The 17,980-nt window shown below is 38.2% G+C and overlaps 1 protein-coding gene across 4 annotated transcripts in view; it reads left to right on the top strand.

The window, feature by feature from the left end:
- Positions 1–17,980, top strand: part of SIPA1L2 (signal induced proliferation associated 1 like 2) — a 245,756-nt gene that overhangs the window by 182,576 nt on the left and 45,200 nt on the right. For 3 of the 4 annotated variants that reach the window (XM_077168346.1, XM_077168345.1, XM_077168349.1), the window contains exons 11-14: positions 12,881–13,138; positions 14,770–14,922; positions 16,486–16,586; positions 16,982–17,085. In XM_077168346.1, coding sequence (XP_077024461.1) covers positions 12,881–13,138; positions 14,770–14,922; positions 16,486–16,586; positions 16,982–17,085 — 616 coding nt within the window. The remainder of the gene's footprint in view (positions 1–12,880; positions 13,139–14,769; positions 14,923–16,485; positions 16,587–16,981; positions 17,086–17,980) is intronic. The other variant, XM_077168347.1, reaches the window with a different exon arrangement.

Raw genomic sequence — 17,980 nt, 5'->3', positions numbered from 1 at the left:
GATGATGTATGTAAAGCACTTAACATCTGTCTAACATGACCAGTACTTCATGCATTTAAAAAACTAATAAGAGTTCAGCATATTCAGTTGAGCTGCTTTCCTACTTAAAAAAGAAATTGCATATCACAAAAGACAGCAGCATTGCTCTGCCTACTTCCTGGGCTTATTTATATGGTAACTGGAGTCATTCATTCTCCTTTCCCCATCTCCTCTTCTTTGTCCTGTCCAGCAATGCCTTCTGCAATGATGGATGTGTTCGGTATCAGCGCTCTTGAACCTGGTAGCCTCTAGCCTCATGTGACTCTTGAGCACATGGGATGTGGCTAGCGAGACTGAGGAAATGAATTTTTCATTTTAATTAATGTAGATTTAATTTGTCACATGTGGATTGTGGCTACCATAATGAATAATGTAGCCCGGAACAATTATTTACCTTTTGGAAAGCAGACCATGTACCATCTTTCTCCCTGATATTACAAATACCTGTTTCTCCTGATTTCCTTCCCATCTGCTCCCAGCCTGACTTTCTATGACTTGTATCCTACATTTACCCAATAGGTTTATAAAATAAAGGTTTAGCGAGTAGAAATTCCTTTTGAAAGGATTAGTCCCATGTCATATGAAATTTCCAAAATGTTTTTCATTTCTTCCTTGCCCGATTCTGTACTGTTAAATCCATTTGTTCTCCAGTAGTCCCATGAATCACACATAGGGTATAAGTACAAAAAAAGTAAAGATAAAAAACTTTTATTTAAAATTTGACTTAGAAATAACAGAAAGCAAATCTTTTAGGCCTTTGAAGCTAAAAGACTGTGTACATGAAAGTCTTTTACAATAAATTTTAAGCCAGTTATTAGAAACGTTTACATATAGTAGAGTGTCTGTCTTGTGGTAGAAATAGAGATTTATAATTCAGATATTTTATGCTGAAAATTACATCTTTTATCTATCTCACAGGTTAACTACAGCCTTAGAATTAGACAAAAAAGTTATATTATTTTTTAGTTGAAAAAGCATTTCTTGTCTGTTTTAATTTTGATCTTCTATCGCTCAGTAAAACAACTTTTTAGCGTTTAGGAGATCTGGTTACTATAATTGGCAGTGCTATCTTTGTGTTTGGTATTGAACACATATGATTTAGAAGAGGTTCTTAAAAATACAGAATTGTTTTTCAGCTAAACCAAATAGACAAAAACTACTATTTACAAGTTCTGGCTGTCATCTTTTTATTGAAAGCTATGTTCTACATCTTAGGAGAGCTAGTTGTCTGCTGACGACTTGGTCTGCACATAATTAAAACCTTATTTTTTTTTTGTCATGGGCAGGCACCGGGAATCGTACCCGGGTCTCTGGCGTTGCAGGCAAGAATTCTGCCACTGAGCCACCATTGCACCGCCTGTTCTTTGTTTTAAATGCACATTCTCTCAATGAACTATTCAAGATATTTCTGTAAATGTTTTAGCCTTTGTTTTCTAGTAGTCCCATTAATGTCTTTCCCTGAAAGTAGAGGTCTTTCCTCTGATTTATCTGGAATAACTGTCCTAAAAATTTAACCTCAGCTGGAGGATTTGAATTAACTACGTGCCTTGTAGTAACACTTCAAAATTAGCAAACTATCACTCTCACATTTCTGCAAGTCCTGAAGATTTTAAGCCTAGAAAGTATTTAAAGCTCTTTCAATTCAGTCTTCCAAATTTCTGTGAATTTGTAAATTTTAAAATGCATGTTTTTGTTAGTTTGGGATTCATTTTCTGTCTGTGAATGCCTGAGTACCCTTATAAACATACTGACTTTTGTGACACAGCTCCCTCTTTAACAGGAAGTTATCCTTGCAATAACAGTCCTTTGCTATAGGCTGTAATATAAGTATGAAGTGTCATTTTAAATTTCATCCATGTTCCGAGCAGGTTTAGCTTTTTGCATTATTAGATTTTTAAAAGAAACTATACATGCAAGGCAAAGAGGGGAAGTGGATAGCACTTGACTCATTTTAAAAATTAAAACAGAGACATTTTGAACTAAAACACTGGTTAGTACCATTACCCCTGCAGCAAAATATACAAGGATATGCCTCAAGCTAAATATACGCATTTGATTTGTGGCATGGAAAATTACCACCATCTACTTCAAACACACTGGCCCTTAGTGCTTATCACAGAGGGGAAACAAAAGCATTCATATGAATGGACTTGTGTATCTCTCTCTCTCCCATATATATATATATTTTTTCTTTTAGGCTATCTTTAATGCAAGAACCGTGAGGACTACAAAAATGGTCCAATTAATGATATGCAGTATTTTAAAGCTCTTCATAAAAATGTGAAAAATGCTTTGACTCATTTTTGCTGTTTATCAACTTGATTTTTTGTCCTACAGGATATTTGTGAGAAAATAAATTGACATGGAGCCCATCTGCTCCTGTCAGCAGATTGAGAGACCTCCCATTTAATAGACTTGCTTCTGGCTGTCCTTACGTCAGATGGGTGTTTGGGTATGACTCAGAAGCTTCTGGGTTAAATGAAATCTTAAATAAAGAAAGTATTTATGTTAAATCAAAAGCCACCCAGCCTTTCGATGTCCTTTTCTCAAGCCTAGGGGTAATGATAACCCAGCTGTCCTTAAGTTTGAGAGGAAAGCAGAAGCAGTTTTAGATTTCCACATTGCTTCCAAAGAACACCAGCCACAAAGGACTCCTTTGGGAATGCTCATTCACTGATCACGTAGTGGGCTTGGATTCCAATTGCATAGATTGGAAATGAGTGGCAAGAAGCAGTTTTGGATGATACTCTTCCAGTGAAGGTGAGGTGTTAAAGGGAGCAAGGGTGTTTCCCAAGCAGACAGTCTCTGTGGCAAAGATCAAGTAGAGTTGCTAAAGATACTTAAGATTTTTCTTGTTTTTGTAAGGGATGATATACTGCCGCCGGTTTGGTCCCAGCCCCTAGCTTTCAAAGGTGACTGACATTCTATCAGTGTCATTTTAAGGAAAGCACATCAGCTTAAAAGACTCTTCTATAGGAAATGACAGCTCATCAGGATTATGCGTGAGTTGTAATACAATGGGAGTGAATTTAGTAAATATGTCCAATAAAAATGGAAATGAAATTCCTTGCCGTGGTGCATCTGTTGTGTGATTTTTCATACTTTGTTGACATATTATCCAAAACACATTTCTCTATATAATGCGAAACAGTGGAAATTGTCTCATGTTTGCGTGAGTCTGTATTGTTGTTCTCTCACCATTCTATAAGATTAAAGCTTCATGTTCTTCTCCTCTGTTTTGCTGCCTGTTGCCTGTCTGTTGAACTCCCTGCAAATGCATAGAGAGGAAGAAATGGAAGTAGAAATAGGGAGGAAGACTACATTCTCAGGTTAGCAGTTTATGTAAGAAATGGATAGTGAGTTGAAGTCTGAACTGAAATGAGGTTTTGGAGTTCTGGTTTGTTTGTGTGGATAATAAAAATCAGGTATATCTGGTATTGTGTTATAGACGGGCAGCAATACATTTCAATGTGAAATATGAAAACAGTATTCAGCTTTACTTTTATAAAAGTAATATAGTACGTTCAACTATTCTGAGTCCTCTGCCCAGGTCTACGAACATATAATGTTCAACTTATTCTCTCATTCTTTGAGGAAAGAACATGGGATTACAGACCATAAGGTAGGCTGCGTTCTGTTCATTCATTCATTCATTCATTCACTCAGTGTTAACTAGTTTGTGTCAGAAATTGTCTGCTAGGCAGACACATTCCATTCTCATGGGCTCCGTACAGTCTACCTAGCATTTTAAAATACATTGCTTCCTATTTGTATTTTGACTATTGAAAAATAGTTTTTTCAAACTATAAGCAACAACTTATCACCTAATCATAAGCATCTCAAACTAGTGCAGAAAATGCTATTCTAATTAGTAATCTTACACTCAAATGCTGACACTTTTTTGCATTTGAAATTTTGGAAACTTACTCAGACTGTAACAAGAAAGCAAAAGATCCAGTAAAACATGAGAATTCTTTCAGGCAAATAACTGTCTCCTGGTTTGGCAAAGTCCACCATGGCCGTGATAACGGATAGCTGGTGGATATTCTTTGTGAAAATGTGCTCATCAAAAATCATCAGGGGTCAAATAATTATTGGAAATGAAATCTTCTTTATATACCTCTGAAATATACAAAGAAATGTAAAATGTTATGCCTGCCCTTGTGCTTTCTGGGAATAAAAAGTGAACTGGTTTGTTTCAGCGAGAATGTCCTGGCCCTCTGTTATAAGTTGGATCCTGTGGTAGGTATTGGAGATAGAATCATGAGGCCAGAATCCACCCCTATGTAATGGAAGCTTCTGGATTATTCAATGTCGGATAGCCTTGCTTCCTATTTAGTATGACGCATTCCTTTTCAGTGACCTAATTGTAGGTTACATTAGCTGTTCTTTGATAGATTCCTAAAGAGCTAGCTAGTGAGGTGTTTGGGGAAGAGCACTGTACTAGGAGTCTGTCAGAGGACTTGGGTTCCAGTTTGAACCCTGTCTCTGATTAGTTATATGACTTTTTCAACCTCTTTGGACCACCTTCTGCAAAGATAGGGATTTCCTTTGTACCTCAAATATTTTTGTGAAAAATCAAATGGCGTTGTGTATGTGGAGTATTTTTAAAGGGCTTAGTTAAGTGCTTTGTTTGATAGTCCATCTGCCTCTTTTTCTATCTATAGTCTCAATGTTTCTGTTTCTATCTGTAAATTAAGAAAATTTGTTGAAAGGTGAATTATTTCATTTAGTATCAATTTCACGTATGACATTGCTCTAACCTTCACAGTTAAGTTATACTATGTGGCTCTCACTCTTTGGAAGCTTTTGATATTTTATGCACCAGAAAGAGTTTGTGATTCAAGCAAATGAGCATCAATTACCCCTGTCACCTTGTTAGATGATTTGGAAAGAATCTTTTAGCTATTAGCAAGCTATTAGCATAACAGACATTAAAATTATTAAACTATCAGTGATTACTTTAATCCCCAGGGCTATAAAGAAGTTCTTTTACAAAGTGCATAATATAACAGAAGCAGGTAATTCATTTGAGGGGATCTGTCTTTGTATCCAAAGATTCTTTTAGCGTCTAGTAGAAAACATGGGCTACATATGGGTTATGTTAACTGTTCTTTGATAGATTCCTGAAGAACTAGCGAGATGTTTTGTAAGAGCACTGTTCTAGGAGCTGGAGAACTTGGGTTTCCAGTAGGAACTCTACCCCTGATTAGCTGTATGACCTTTTCAGCCTCTCTGAGTCATCTGCTGAAAAAAAAGTAGGGGGGGGGGGTTCCTTTGTACCTTATAAGTTTTTATGAAAATCAAATGCATCATGTATGTGGAAAATACAAGGTAAAGTGGTAGATTGGAAGTAAAGGATAGCATTACAATATGTTGTAAGGCTTTTTGTTAGGTAGATTCAGTTAAAGGTTCCTTGTGATGCTGCCAAGTAAAGTAAAACCAATAAGCATTTTCAGAGTACAGTAAATGCAAGTCATAATTATATGTTAAGCTGTGGCTGCATTGGTTTATGGTTTACTCAGTCTAGCTAAACTGTTCAACTGCCATTTATTTAGGTAAGAATATACCTTGTTCCTTTGAACTTTCTCAGTTCTTTAAGGCTTTTAGTTTTGATTTGCTAAAGTCTTCAAAAGTCTTATTCCTATTTAATTCCCTCAGGACTTTTCCCCTTTCTTAGTTTTGAAGCTGCAAAATATAAAGCCATGTGTCCTACTCTTATATGAGATCAGAATAATGATATATTTGTTATATAGGTGAGTGTGGATGAAGGGCATTTTGTAGCTCTGAAATGTTCTACAGTTCTGGTTGTTACATAAAACTAAAGTATAAAATTCCATAGTTCTATAAACATGTTATCTAGAAAGAGACAACTTTCATGAGAAACTTTCATGTCAATATTTTGTTCTATTTAGTTTATGTGTCTTTGGTATTTAATATTGGTTCCCTCAATTTTTTGGAGGCATGCGAGTTGATATTATCTCTTTGTAACTACTATTCTTGTGAAGCTTATCACTTCAGGGCACTCACGTCTTTTATATTGCATGCTTTGTAATGCTGTTGTTCAGTTTATGGAGGGGGAAACTTGGGTCCAAAGAGAGTGTCACATTTCTAAGCTACTGATTGGCAGCACTAGGGTTTGAGCTTATTTCTTTTGTGGAGAGCAGTTTACTTAGTGCAAAGGATTCATGTTAAAAATTAATAGAGTGAACTGTACAGTTTGGCAGAGGTCAGATGATGGTCTTGGATGATCAAACCCCAGAGATACAATTGATCCTTTAGAACTGACTCTGCAGACTGGCCAGCAAGTGATTCTACTTTCAGTTTCCCAAATCACTGATGGTAAATTGAGGGTTCTTGTAGGAAACTAGAGGTGTCAGTGTAAACGAATGGAACTGTGTGGGTCAGTGTCCTCTTGGGGACCTTCCTGAGTGTCTCTAAAGTATCAGCACATGGGCTACGCAGGTGCTTCGCTGAGTGTGGGTCCCTTTTACCTGTGAGAATGGACACACTGCTCTCTGGAAATGCCCAGAAGCCAGAGCGTGGTAACAGCTGTAGACCAAGAAATACCTTCTCTGTAGGAGGCAGGACAGAGGCCTGATGAACACTGGTATAAATAAATTAATGAGTGTCCCTTAGTACAGGAATAAGCTGTCCCAGGAAGTCCACAGTGATAAGTTCGGAAGGTTAGGTAGTACTGGTTTTCAGAATTAAGCAGTAAAACTAAGGTCCTTTGAGGTCTCCCAATTGATGGAACTACTTGTCATTCTTAGTTTTATAGTATCATTTTTAACTAGCACATTTTTTTATGACTTTCTTGTTCTGCAAAATGTTTTGCTTTTCAGGGTATAGTAATGTGTTACTAGACTGAGAAAACTTACCTGCTAGACAAAAAGAATTAATAAATTATATTTATTTTTAACCCTGAGATTGAGTTGTTATTAATCTCTACCTAGCGTAGTAGTTAGGAACATAAGGAGGTGATGAATATATTTGTTATTGAGCACAGAGGAAATTGAGATATTTACATATATGTGATTCTTCAGCCTTTCCTAACATCTTTGAGTATCTGCTTTTGGCAGGCAAACTATGGAAAACGTGTGCCAAAAGCGAGAAATACAATTCCCATCCATTGACATGGATTTGATATGTCAAAAAGAAGCCAAGTGCATTTTTCAGTGAGATCTGAATTTTTATCTTAATTTTTGAAAAACATCAGTATAACATTTTTTTCCAAGTGTTTCACTTCCACACAAGATTACCAGCTCATATTTAGCCCTTGCTCAGAAGGCTTTTTTATTAATTCATATTGGGCTTCAGTTGGCCTTTTCTTGTTGGTCGAAAATATTTGCCCTTCATGGCAGCACCAGGTTAGATGCTCCAGAGAAGGTAAGTATCTTGCCTGGTGTCATGGCTAGAACCACACAAGAAGGAAGAAGTATGTGCAAGAATGTACATGCTATAGCATGGAAACCGATGAAGGCTAATTTGTAATTCTTTTTTATATCTTTCCCAATTTCCCTAAATTTTTTACATTTATCCTTCAAGGAATTTCTCATACGTATGGAGTAGCACTAAGTTTGACTAGGTTTGATGATAACTGATGTTATAATCAATGGTATTTATTTGACATCTTAACTCATAAAAGTCAACAGAGCAAAATTCAGTTTATAAGTTTAGTTGCAGTAAAAGTGTCACCTAAGAACAAAATTAATTTTGATTTAAAAATAAAACCATTCTTCTGAGAATAGCTGATTTTTATGAGAGCAAAAGATTTGTAGTAGTAAGTTTTAATAGTAAGACCTTTTGCATATGACTTTCTGCAAGAAGTTGGAGTATGAAATAATTCCACCCTAATTCCCTTCTCAACGTAATGCATTGCACAGGTTCTTGTCAGCAGTTTTTACAAATATTAATCAAGATTTTGCATTTATATCATTCTTTTCTTCCAAGACTCAAGCTAAATTATCCTGTCTTAATAAAGACTTTAATCTACGCAGCTATGAGCATGAATTAAGGATACCATACTTAATTCGGCTTTCCTTCCTTTTTCCTTTTAAAAGCCAAATCCAATAAACTTGAAACTCAGACAAGCACCAGTAATTTAAGTTGCTCTTTGTCTACCAGATTCAAGGTTCACATTCCTTTCATTCAAAATGTGACTTTTAACTTTTAAATAGGACCTCTAATTTTGGTAAGTATCCATTAAAGGTTTCCTGACTTGCCCTATTCAGGTAGTTGAGACCTTTGAGATAACAAACTTGTCAGTCTCCTGAACATTCAGTGAATTTCTTAGGGCATTGATTAGGGGAGAAAATAAGAGTAGGTTTTTTGGATGTTTTGTTACTCTACTGTAGTATTATACCTTTCTGGTTTCTAGTTAGATCATTGAGCATATGGATGAATCAGCAGTCCCAGGAGATAAAAGTATCTAGTTAAAGCAGAAACGCTTGGATCTTTCTTCATTCATTGTGCTGGATACTCCATGGGCCTTTTAATCTGGTTTTACATGTCTTTTGGTTGTGGAAATTTTCTCGTATTATTTCTTTAATATTGTCCTTCTCATAATTTTTGTCTCTCTTCTCTTTCTGAAACCTTTATTAATTAGATGCTAGACTTCTTAGACTGAACTCTTAGTTTTCTTAACTTCTCATTCCTTTAACTTTTGAGGGGATTTCTTCAAGTTTACCTTCCAATTGTTTTGTTGATTTTTTTTTTTTTAATTTCAGCTGTCAGGCTTTTAAATTTCAAATATTCCTTCACCTTCTCTAAGGTTATAGTTCCTTGGTGATCTTTAGTGTGGAATGATTGGGCGGCTTATATTGCAGATCTTATCTGTAAAGATCTTCATTCTTTGTGGGGGTGATAAGCATTCTGAAGCTGGGTTTGGGAGAAAGAAAAGTAACTCTGAGTCTCATCTTTCCAGTAAGACTTCTACTTAGTCTTACTTTTCAGCCTCTGTCTAATATCTGTCTGATATTAGACAGAGGACAGACATTTCCTCTGTCTAATATCCTTGAATCTAGACCCTTTTAGGTTGACTTTTCTAGAGAGTATTGCTCTCACTCTTATAGGAAGGGGAGGGTCAATTCCAGGGATATGGACCATGGGCTATTCCTTACTTTTGAAATAATACTCACCTTTTAAGCCTCCTTATTCATTTTTACCTTCTGCAGTGCCTGATGCTTCCTATTCTGTGCCTTTCCAGCACTGTAATACTTCTTGTTGTCTTCCCTCTAGCCCCTTGGGTTAGCCTTTCTTTGCTCTGCTAAATTATTAGCATTCTACTACTTGCTTTTCATCTTTATATATTGTGTTTTAGAGTTGGGTATCTCCAACTTTTACTGACAGTTGGGTTTGCATTTGTTTTTGTTGTTGTTGTTTTGTGATGATTTTGAAGGGGCTGAAAATTCTTCAGTCTACCTTCTTCAAAATGGAAATCATACTTTACTTTCTAAAGAGCAATACCTTAAGAAAGTTTTTATGTTCACTATGGAATGTGTAGTGAGAGGAACTGCAGCTTTGGATCTTGATGACTTCACCAACATGTTAAATTGGAATAATTTGCCCTAATACTCAAATTTTTAAACTTGCCCAGTCTTACTGTTTCCTGGCCAGACTACATTAATTAGCTTTGCAGGCTGACTTTGATCAGGTTAACAGTGCTATTGCCATGTGGTTAGTGGGAAACTTAAGGATGTCTGATTCCAATTATTTTGTTAAGCTAAAAGGCCTTAAATACCTGACTGATCATTTGAGCTCATGGAAGAGCAGTCTAGGACATGGCCTTTTGGGGAGCTGTAATGTTACCTGATGAACCTGGTTATGGTGACTAAAAACCACACCTGACTTTGACATGATGGACACTCAGCTTTTTCCTTGACCATGACAGTTTTTATTGATAGATTTTTTTCGTGTTTCCTAGACTCCATAGTAAAGTGACATGATTCTGATTATATAACTACAGTTTAAATTAGCTGCCCAGATTATATAGGAAGGATTTTTCCTCTGTTAAAATTTATGAAAATGTGCTTGATGTGTATGCAGATTGGTTTGAGATACTTTACAAAACTATCTCAAGAAACAGAAAATATATGTGAAATGTATTATAGCAATATCTGTCATTTAACCAGAACCAAAATCATGTTATTGGATGGAAGTAAACATGGTTGACCGTGGCTGGGGGCAGGCTGTTGCATACCATTGTGTGGTTTGTACAGAGACGCACCTGACTGCAGGGGTTGAGTGATCCCTGAAATCCAGCCCGCCCTCCTCTGCTTGTGGGCCTGTGTCTGCCCAGAGCCCCTACCCAGGGCCTTGACCTTTTTTTTTTTTTTTTAACTTGCACAAATGCTTGCTTGCCATTACCCTGGCCAGTGGAGTCAGCAAATCTTGGGAGAAGGTGGGTTCTGAGCAGAGACTTCGGCCACATTGGGAGATGTGATAGCCAGGAGGGAAGTGGAGGGTGGGGTTGTCACCAGACAAAGGCCATGGATTCTGTTGCTGGACTTGCTCAATAACCAATTCCTGAGACACCGGGGTTCAAAGAGAGAAAGAGTTTATTACTGTATGTGTAGGAGAGCAGATGGCCTGGTGGCCCAAAATCTGTCTCCCTGAACTGCTATAATTTTGATAGTTTTATTAGAGGAAAGATGGCCAGGGTTTAGTGTAATGAGCACAGTGGCCCCAGATGATGTAATTAGAGGTGATCTGATTATTGAGCATGCACAGATTGATTGCATACTTAGTCACAGAATGTATGTAAAAAAATGGTAGAATGAGGTATAAGGTGACTTGTTGGTTAAAGTCTAAACTACTGCGTACGTCAGGTGGGCGCATTTTGATTAGAGCCAGTCTCAATTACAAAGATAATTTTGGACTTTAGGTGGGTTAATTGTGGGCCAATCCAAGACCCTTCATTAATAAACATTAGGGCTGTCTTTAGTGGTTACAAGACTCTAAAGTTGAAAAACTGGATAACTGGGTACAAGTGAAGGTTAGTCACAAGGTAGTTTTACAATCACAGGGACAGAAGATAAAGGCCATACAATCATCAGAGAGTAAGGCAGCTGGATTACGATTTCGAGATTTCAGAAATTTCCCTCGGTCTTCTCTGACATACCAGAAAGCAAAAAGGAGTTTCCATATAATGATTCAGTTCAAAATCATCCCTTAAACCTTGATTTCTCTGTTTCAGGGCAGGTGGACCAGCGAGTTGCAGGAAGGCAGTTCAGGGAACTGTAGTCAAGCCAGGTTATGTAACACTGGGCTCCTCTAAAGCACCACTGTCCAACTGTAATATTTAAGTTTGAATTTTCTAGTAGCTATATTAAAGAATATAAAGAAATAAATGAAATTATTTTTGACTACATTTTATTTAACCTAATATCACCAAAATATTTCAGCATACAGCCCATATAAAAAAAACCTTAGTTTATGTTCTTTTTTGTTGTTGTAGTAATTCTTTGTAGTCTTGTATACATTTTACTGTTATAGCATATCCTAATTCATATGACTAAATTTTCTTCTGAAATACTTCATATGTGTTTAGATTTCACCGAATCTACAGTTGAAAAAGCAGATTCACGTGCCCAAGCTGTTGCAAATGTCCTTTTAAAAAAAATGGATTATCAGTTTTTAAGCTTCAATTTAATTAAAATTAAATAATGTGCAGTCACATTAACCACCTTTTGGGGCCCCAGTCAGAAGAACTCATGGCTTGTGAGCGCGGTGTAGGCAGTGCAGTTGCAGAGGAGTGCTGGGAAGCAGGCAGGAAAGTGAGTGCTAGGCAAAGACCGTACACTGTATCTGAAAGGCAGTGAGGAGAGGAAAGTTTTTAGGAAGATAAACCTTACACAGGATCTGTGAGAGGAGGCACTGCAGATAGAGAAACCAGTTAGAAGCAGCTAGGCACCCCTTCCCTCCTCCCCCACCGCACCAGCAAGAATTTAAACTCTGCAGTCAAAGTAAATTTTCGAGGGCCTCTGACATGGCCCAGTTCCTTTGATCACTAAGTAGACTGACCTTCTACATATACCACACTGAACCAAAGACTTTCTTGAAAAATAAAACATCACAATTAAAGGAAGCTTTTTCTCTTCCCATTTAGTAAGATTGTTTTTATGATTATATTGAGGTGTAGTTGATGTACAGTAAACTGCGCATATATAAAGCATACGGTTTCCACACCTGTTTGCCATCATCCCTAAATGCTGATATCACCAGTTTTCGGTATCTTATTTCTAAGTCCTGTTACTCTTTAGACACATACCAAGAATTCGGAGACTGGAGACCAGGAGCTCAGTCTTGGTCTTGCTGAATCACTTTGAGCAAGGCACTGAATGTCCCTGGGCTTTTGACTGCTAATTATGGTAAAACATATTTATTATCCCCAGAAGTATATTTAAAATATTTTATCATCAGCAGAGTCCTGGAAGCCTGTGTTGTGCCAAGTGTTAATCCCTTTAGTTCCTTATTTGGGAGTAGAGGGAAGGTGTAGACAAAGGCTACTGGGTCTGGTATTTTGGCATTTTAAAAACCAGTACAACCATTTCAGCAGGCCCCTTTACTGGTTTCACCAGTCGTACGACTACATGAAGGTGAAAGCAGTTAGTTAGGCTAAAGGCACAGACTTGGTAATTCTCCGACTCAGTGATTGTTGACAGAAGAGGAACTCAGACACCAGGGAATGGAGCAGATCGCTCTGCTCCTCGTTCTTTAAGCCTCGAGAAGCACACGTAGGGCCACATGGTTGACGGGCACGGTGGAGGCACGGCTGTGCAGAGCCGCTTGGGTGGAACGGCGTTTCCTTGCCTCTCACCATCTCTTGTTGGCTCAACAGAGGGTGTTCGGAGCTCTGCCGGATCCCCATGGTGGAATATAAACTCGACAGCGAAGGCACCCCTTGTGAGTACAAAACTCCCTTCAGGAGGAATACCACGTGGCACCGGGTGCCCACCCCCGCGGTGCAGCCCCTCTCCAGAGCCTCCCCTGTCCCTGGCACGCCCGACCGGCTGCAGTGCCAGCAGCTCCTCCAGCAGGCCCAGGCTGTGATTCCCCGCAGCACATCCTTTGACCGGAAGCTGCCGGACGGCACAAGGTAATGCTGGCTCTTGTTGCTGAATTTCTGTCACTTCCTCAAGGACAGCCCTTGTAGAACTCAGGCTTTTACAGAACTCGGAACAGTAGGGAGGGGCTTTTTATTTGGCTTGATCTTAATATTGTTCTGAACAAGTTGGCAGGCGAGAGAGCAGAGTAGGTTCCCAACTCAGTGGTGTTTGGAGCCCATCCCTGCCCTGGTCCAGTGATAGCTCTGGATGGAATGGAGCTCCTTACCCACTGATGCCTGCCCACCAGGGGAGACAGTTTCTCCTCTCTCCATCCATGATCTTCTGGTCAGTTACATACTGAACAATCTGGAAAATATTGCTTAAAAACTACTGTTTGAGCCTCTAGGTAAGGATGTTGTCCCCTGGAAAATCCATGGTTAAAGCCTACCATCTTAATTTATGTGTATGTTGCTTTGAGGTTCCAGGAACTTCTTTGCCTTTACTTTTCTTTCTCATTTTAAACAAAGTGGAGTTTAGTTTAAATGAAACTTTTCAATGGAAGAATGCCCTTGTTTAAAAGTTACATGCCATGGAGGAGTTTTAGTCTTCATGTAACTTGCATCCCATGAAGATGCTGTGAGTTTTTTCAGAGCTGTTTGTCAGGCTCTAGTCCAGCAGAGTACTGTAAGCGAGGACTCTGAGCCGGGATGTCTGGGTTCAATCATAGCTCTGGCACTTACTTGAGGTGTGATTACTTTGGGGCAGTTACTAATCCCTTAGCTTCCAATATCCTCTTCTGAAAAATAGCAGTAGCAATAATGGATCAGGGCATTATGAAGATTAAATGATTTAGCAAATGTAAAATGCTTAGACCCATGCCTGACACACAGTAAACCTATGTAAGTACTAATCATAATTAATTGATAAGATTAAAACATGTGGTCATCCTCTGCTTTGTCCAACTTATTCTTTTCTATAATGAAGCCAAGAAATGATATATTGTAATTTGACATTAAGTCACCTAAACTCTGGGTCTCCTTACTCAAAGTTTATAAACCTCCTATATTCCAAGAAATGCACAGAGGTAGTCCAGATTAAAGGGACAGCCGCACAGCAAGCCACATGTAGAAGTAAAAGGATCTGCAGAACCCTCCTTATTAAAATAGAATATAGTGAACTAAAGAATAAAATCAGGAGAATTCTGGTAGCAAAAGGGAACCTCCACAAGTTCTCATGAGTATTGCCCATTTTTCTGTCTTCCAAAAAAAAAAAAGATAAATAGAATTGCATTCAAAAAATGTGTGAAAAGGAATTTTTCTGCCAAATTCAGATTTTTCTCTGGGTAAGTTTGAAATATAGAATCAAAATGTGACTTGTATTGAGTATCAAATGACAGGAAGTCGAAATCTTTACATAATTCTATGTCCGTGGGGTTTCTGTTGCTGCGATTCTTCCATATTTTTCTGGACTCCTTATTTGAGATTTGAATCTTAAGAAATTGAAGGCTTGTCCCTACCTCCATCTCTTTCCAGTAATCAACTGCCAATCATAACCCCCCCAGTATCTCCTGTTATCAATTCATAGTTTGTTTTTCCATGACTTATTCTGTTTCACATTGCAATGCGTGTTCCTTCCTTTCCTCTGTCATTGTAAATATGAATTTATTTGTGAAACGAAACAGGCCAGGTCAAGATGTTGAAACTCCACAGATCCCTCAGTGCACTGTTAATGACTCTAGTCAACATTACAGAAGTTCGCCCAGCAACCAGTCATCGTCCAGTGACCCCGGACCCAGCGGAAGTGGCCACTGGAGACAGCAAGTGGGATATGACGGGTACAGTCTTTTTATCTCACTGCTACCCCCTGGGAGTAACATGTTGCTGTGATCCATTCTAGAGTGTTTACTGTGTGCCTGCTGTACACAGGGCAGTTTGGGAACTTACGAAAATACCAGGCTTGCTTTTAATTACATGACTTGTCCAAGTTAGGGAACTCATCATTTCTGTGTTGGGGGAAGCACTCTTTCATCTATGAGCTGAGTCTATCAATATTTTTTTCTCTTTTCTCTTTTTTTTAATAAAAAGAAAAGGCTTTCTTAACATGTGAAAATTATGGATTTGAGGACTTTATGAACAGTGGCCCTTGAAAGTTTCCCCCTCATTTTAAAAGAGGAATAAATTTGCATCCCCCCTCCCTTGAAAGTGCTTCTTCTCTGACACCCCTTAGAATCAGGTTCAGTGTTTGACAACATAAGTATTTGACACATCTGTTTTTGGGGTTTTTTTTTTTCCTCCTATTTGAGAAGCAGTAGCAGGTTGCCTCAGTAGATTTAGCTGTGAACTATCTCTTATGGTATCTGCGTGGTTTCCAGGAGCAAGCTTATGCAAAGCCAAAGAATTCCTTGTGATTGATGCTAATAATTCAGGGAAAACAGTAATACATTTCAAGGAAAGAAAAGGGCAAGTGCTTGTGCAGTCATACTTTTCAGAGGAGTAGTGGGGTGTTTTGGCATGTTGCTTTGCAACCGAGTTGAACCTCTGTGGTTTTGAAGAGATAGACAGGAATGATTTAAACTAGAGAATGACCGTATCAGGCATTGGAGGAATTTGAGTTTGAGAAGAGAAGTTGGTATTATTGATTTCACATGGGAGAGGGAAATCCCTCTCTATGGCATCCTCTTTTCTTCTGGTCTGGGTTTAGAATTAGATTATTTGTAGTCTAAGTTACATGTGTCCTCCACTTTATGTAATAGATGGTTTTTTTAAAGTTGTATATAGTTTTCTCTAAATTAAATTGCATTTAGAAGTAGAGGGGAGATTTTTGTTTGTTTGTTTGTTTTTTAATCTAAATGAAGAAACCTTTTCTGGCTTTTTCTGTATACTAAAGATCACTTTGTAACATGAATAAACTTTCTTCAATTTATTTCTTCTGCAAGATTCTATTTTTATATTTTGGCTTTTCATAAAATAAAGCTCACATTGACACAGTCTAAAGCCAAGCAAACATTTTTTATTCCTTAAATAATTTAATAGAAAGAAATATCAGTGCCATGTATGTATTTTAGGAAAACAGTGAGCTCAGCCTTAGTGTGTTGGGGACAAGTTAGCTGACGCTGGACAAATCCTTTAAACTCCTGGAGTCAGCGACACTTCTTTATCAGTAAATGGCTGCTGTTCAAGTGCCTTTATTGACCCTTTGGTGAAACCAGAGCCCCTAATTCTCGATGCATTTAAGCTTCTCTGGCAGGCGTGGACCAACATATATCGTAATTTCCATTTGCTAGGAGACAGTTTCTAATGAAGGGTTCCCTTTACATTGCTGATGTGTAGGCTATAAAAGCAGTGGAGGGGATGCTATGACGAGAAAAGTGGAGGTTGAGTTTGATGTTTCTTTGCAGGTGTCAGTCTCCTCTGCTGCTTGACCACCAGGGCTCGGGCCCTCTGGAATGTGAAGGAGCTCGGGAGCGGGAGGAAATCGTAGAAGGAAGTAGGCACCCTGGTAAAAAGAAACCCCATGGATAGAAATCTGATCTTTCCTTCCTTGACATCCGTTCCCTCCCTGCTCCCTTCTCTTCCTCCTTCCTCCCCCTTCCTTTCCCTTCTTATTCATTCATCCCTTCAGCGTATGTTTAGTGGGCACCTGCGTGCTGCATGCTGCCTTGGCTGTATCTCCCTGTACAGTAGGGGATGGTGTGATGGATGGTTATGGCAGTAGTGCCTGGAGATGAGGGGCACTAATTTCATTGTTCATCTGCTTATTCCCATGGCATATCCTTTGGTAAGACCAGAAAGTCCTAGAAGCACAATCCTCATTTGTTCGGTTCCTGGGTCTCTTTATTCTTTTGCTAACACTAGGAATTAGACATTCAACTCTTCTCTCTCTTTATGTGACAGAAACCAAATGGCATGGTCCACCTTCCAAAGTCCTGAGTTCCTATAAAGAAAGAGCCCTGCAGAAAGATGGAAGTTGCAAAGATTCCCCTAATAAGCTTTCTCATGTAAGTCTTTTCTTCATGAATGAATTGCTCATTTAGCCAGGACTACATTAGTAGCAGCGTTATTACCAGGGATTCTCACAATAATATTTCATTTACCTTCCAGGTCTCTTAGAGTGAGGTATGAGTTAAGAGGTTTTTTTCCCCTTGACTTATAAAGAACCTCAAAGAAAGATCACCCGGAAAATCACTGGCAAAGCCAAAATTATATCCTTCTTAGCCTTTTGAGTTTTGATATCCAGTGCTGTAGTTACTAAATCCATGTTCCTTTTTTTTTTTTTAATTCTGTCAACCACTTATCCATTTAAGGGCATAATATAGAAGAGGAAATGGTGAAGTGGAGTGTGTGATCAGACATAATCTGTCTACATGTATTCTTTGAATGTACAGTCATAGACTATTCATACTAATAGCATCAGCTAACATGTATGTAGTGTTAAAACAATGCCTGGCAAGTTTATTGTCAGTACTTGGCATGTTTTGTCTCATTTATTCCTCACAACAACCCTAGTAGTTGAACCTTATAGACAAACTGTAGCTCAATGAAACAAAACTTTCAGTTAAACATAGATACTTGAATTGTTGATTATTGCTGTATATAGCCAGCATATTAAAGTAGCTTATTTTAAAAGTTTGCAGACAAAGAAATTTTTTAAGCTCCTGATTTGAGTTGTTTCTTTTCTTTAATGTGGCCTTGGAGAGCTATACTGTTGCTTGCTAGAGAGCATATGCTTCATTTTTTTCACTTAGCTACGACCTGTATCTTTTCTTGAATCAGCTTTACAGTATCGTTATTAAATCCCACCTTTGCAAATCTCTAACAATGGTTTAAGCAAAGGGAAGTAGACTTGGGAATATTAATGTCTGATAAAAAGGTCAGGAGGATTTGTTTAAGGAT

The sequence above is a fragment of the Tamandua tetradactyla genome, chromosome 7 (genome assembly GCF_023851605.1).
Source record: "Tamandua tetradactyla isolate mTamTet1 chromosome 7, mTamTet1.pri, whole genome shotgun sequence".
NCBI classification, from domain to species: Eukaryota; Metazoa; Chordata; class Mammalia; order Pilosa; family Myrmecophagidae; genus Tamandua; species Tamandua tetradactyla.
This window is presented reverse-complemented; position numbering and strand designations above follow the sequence as displayed.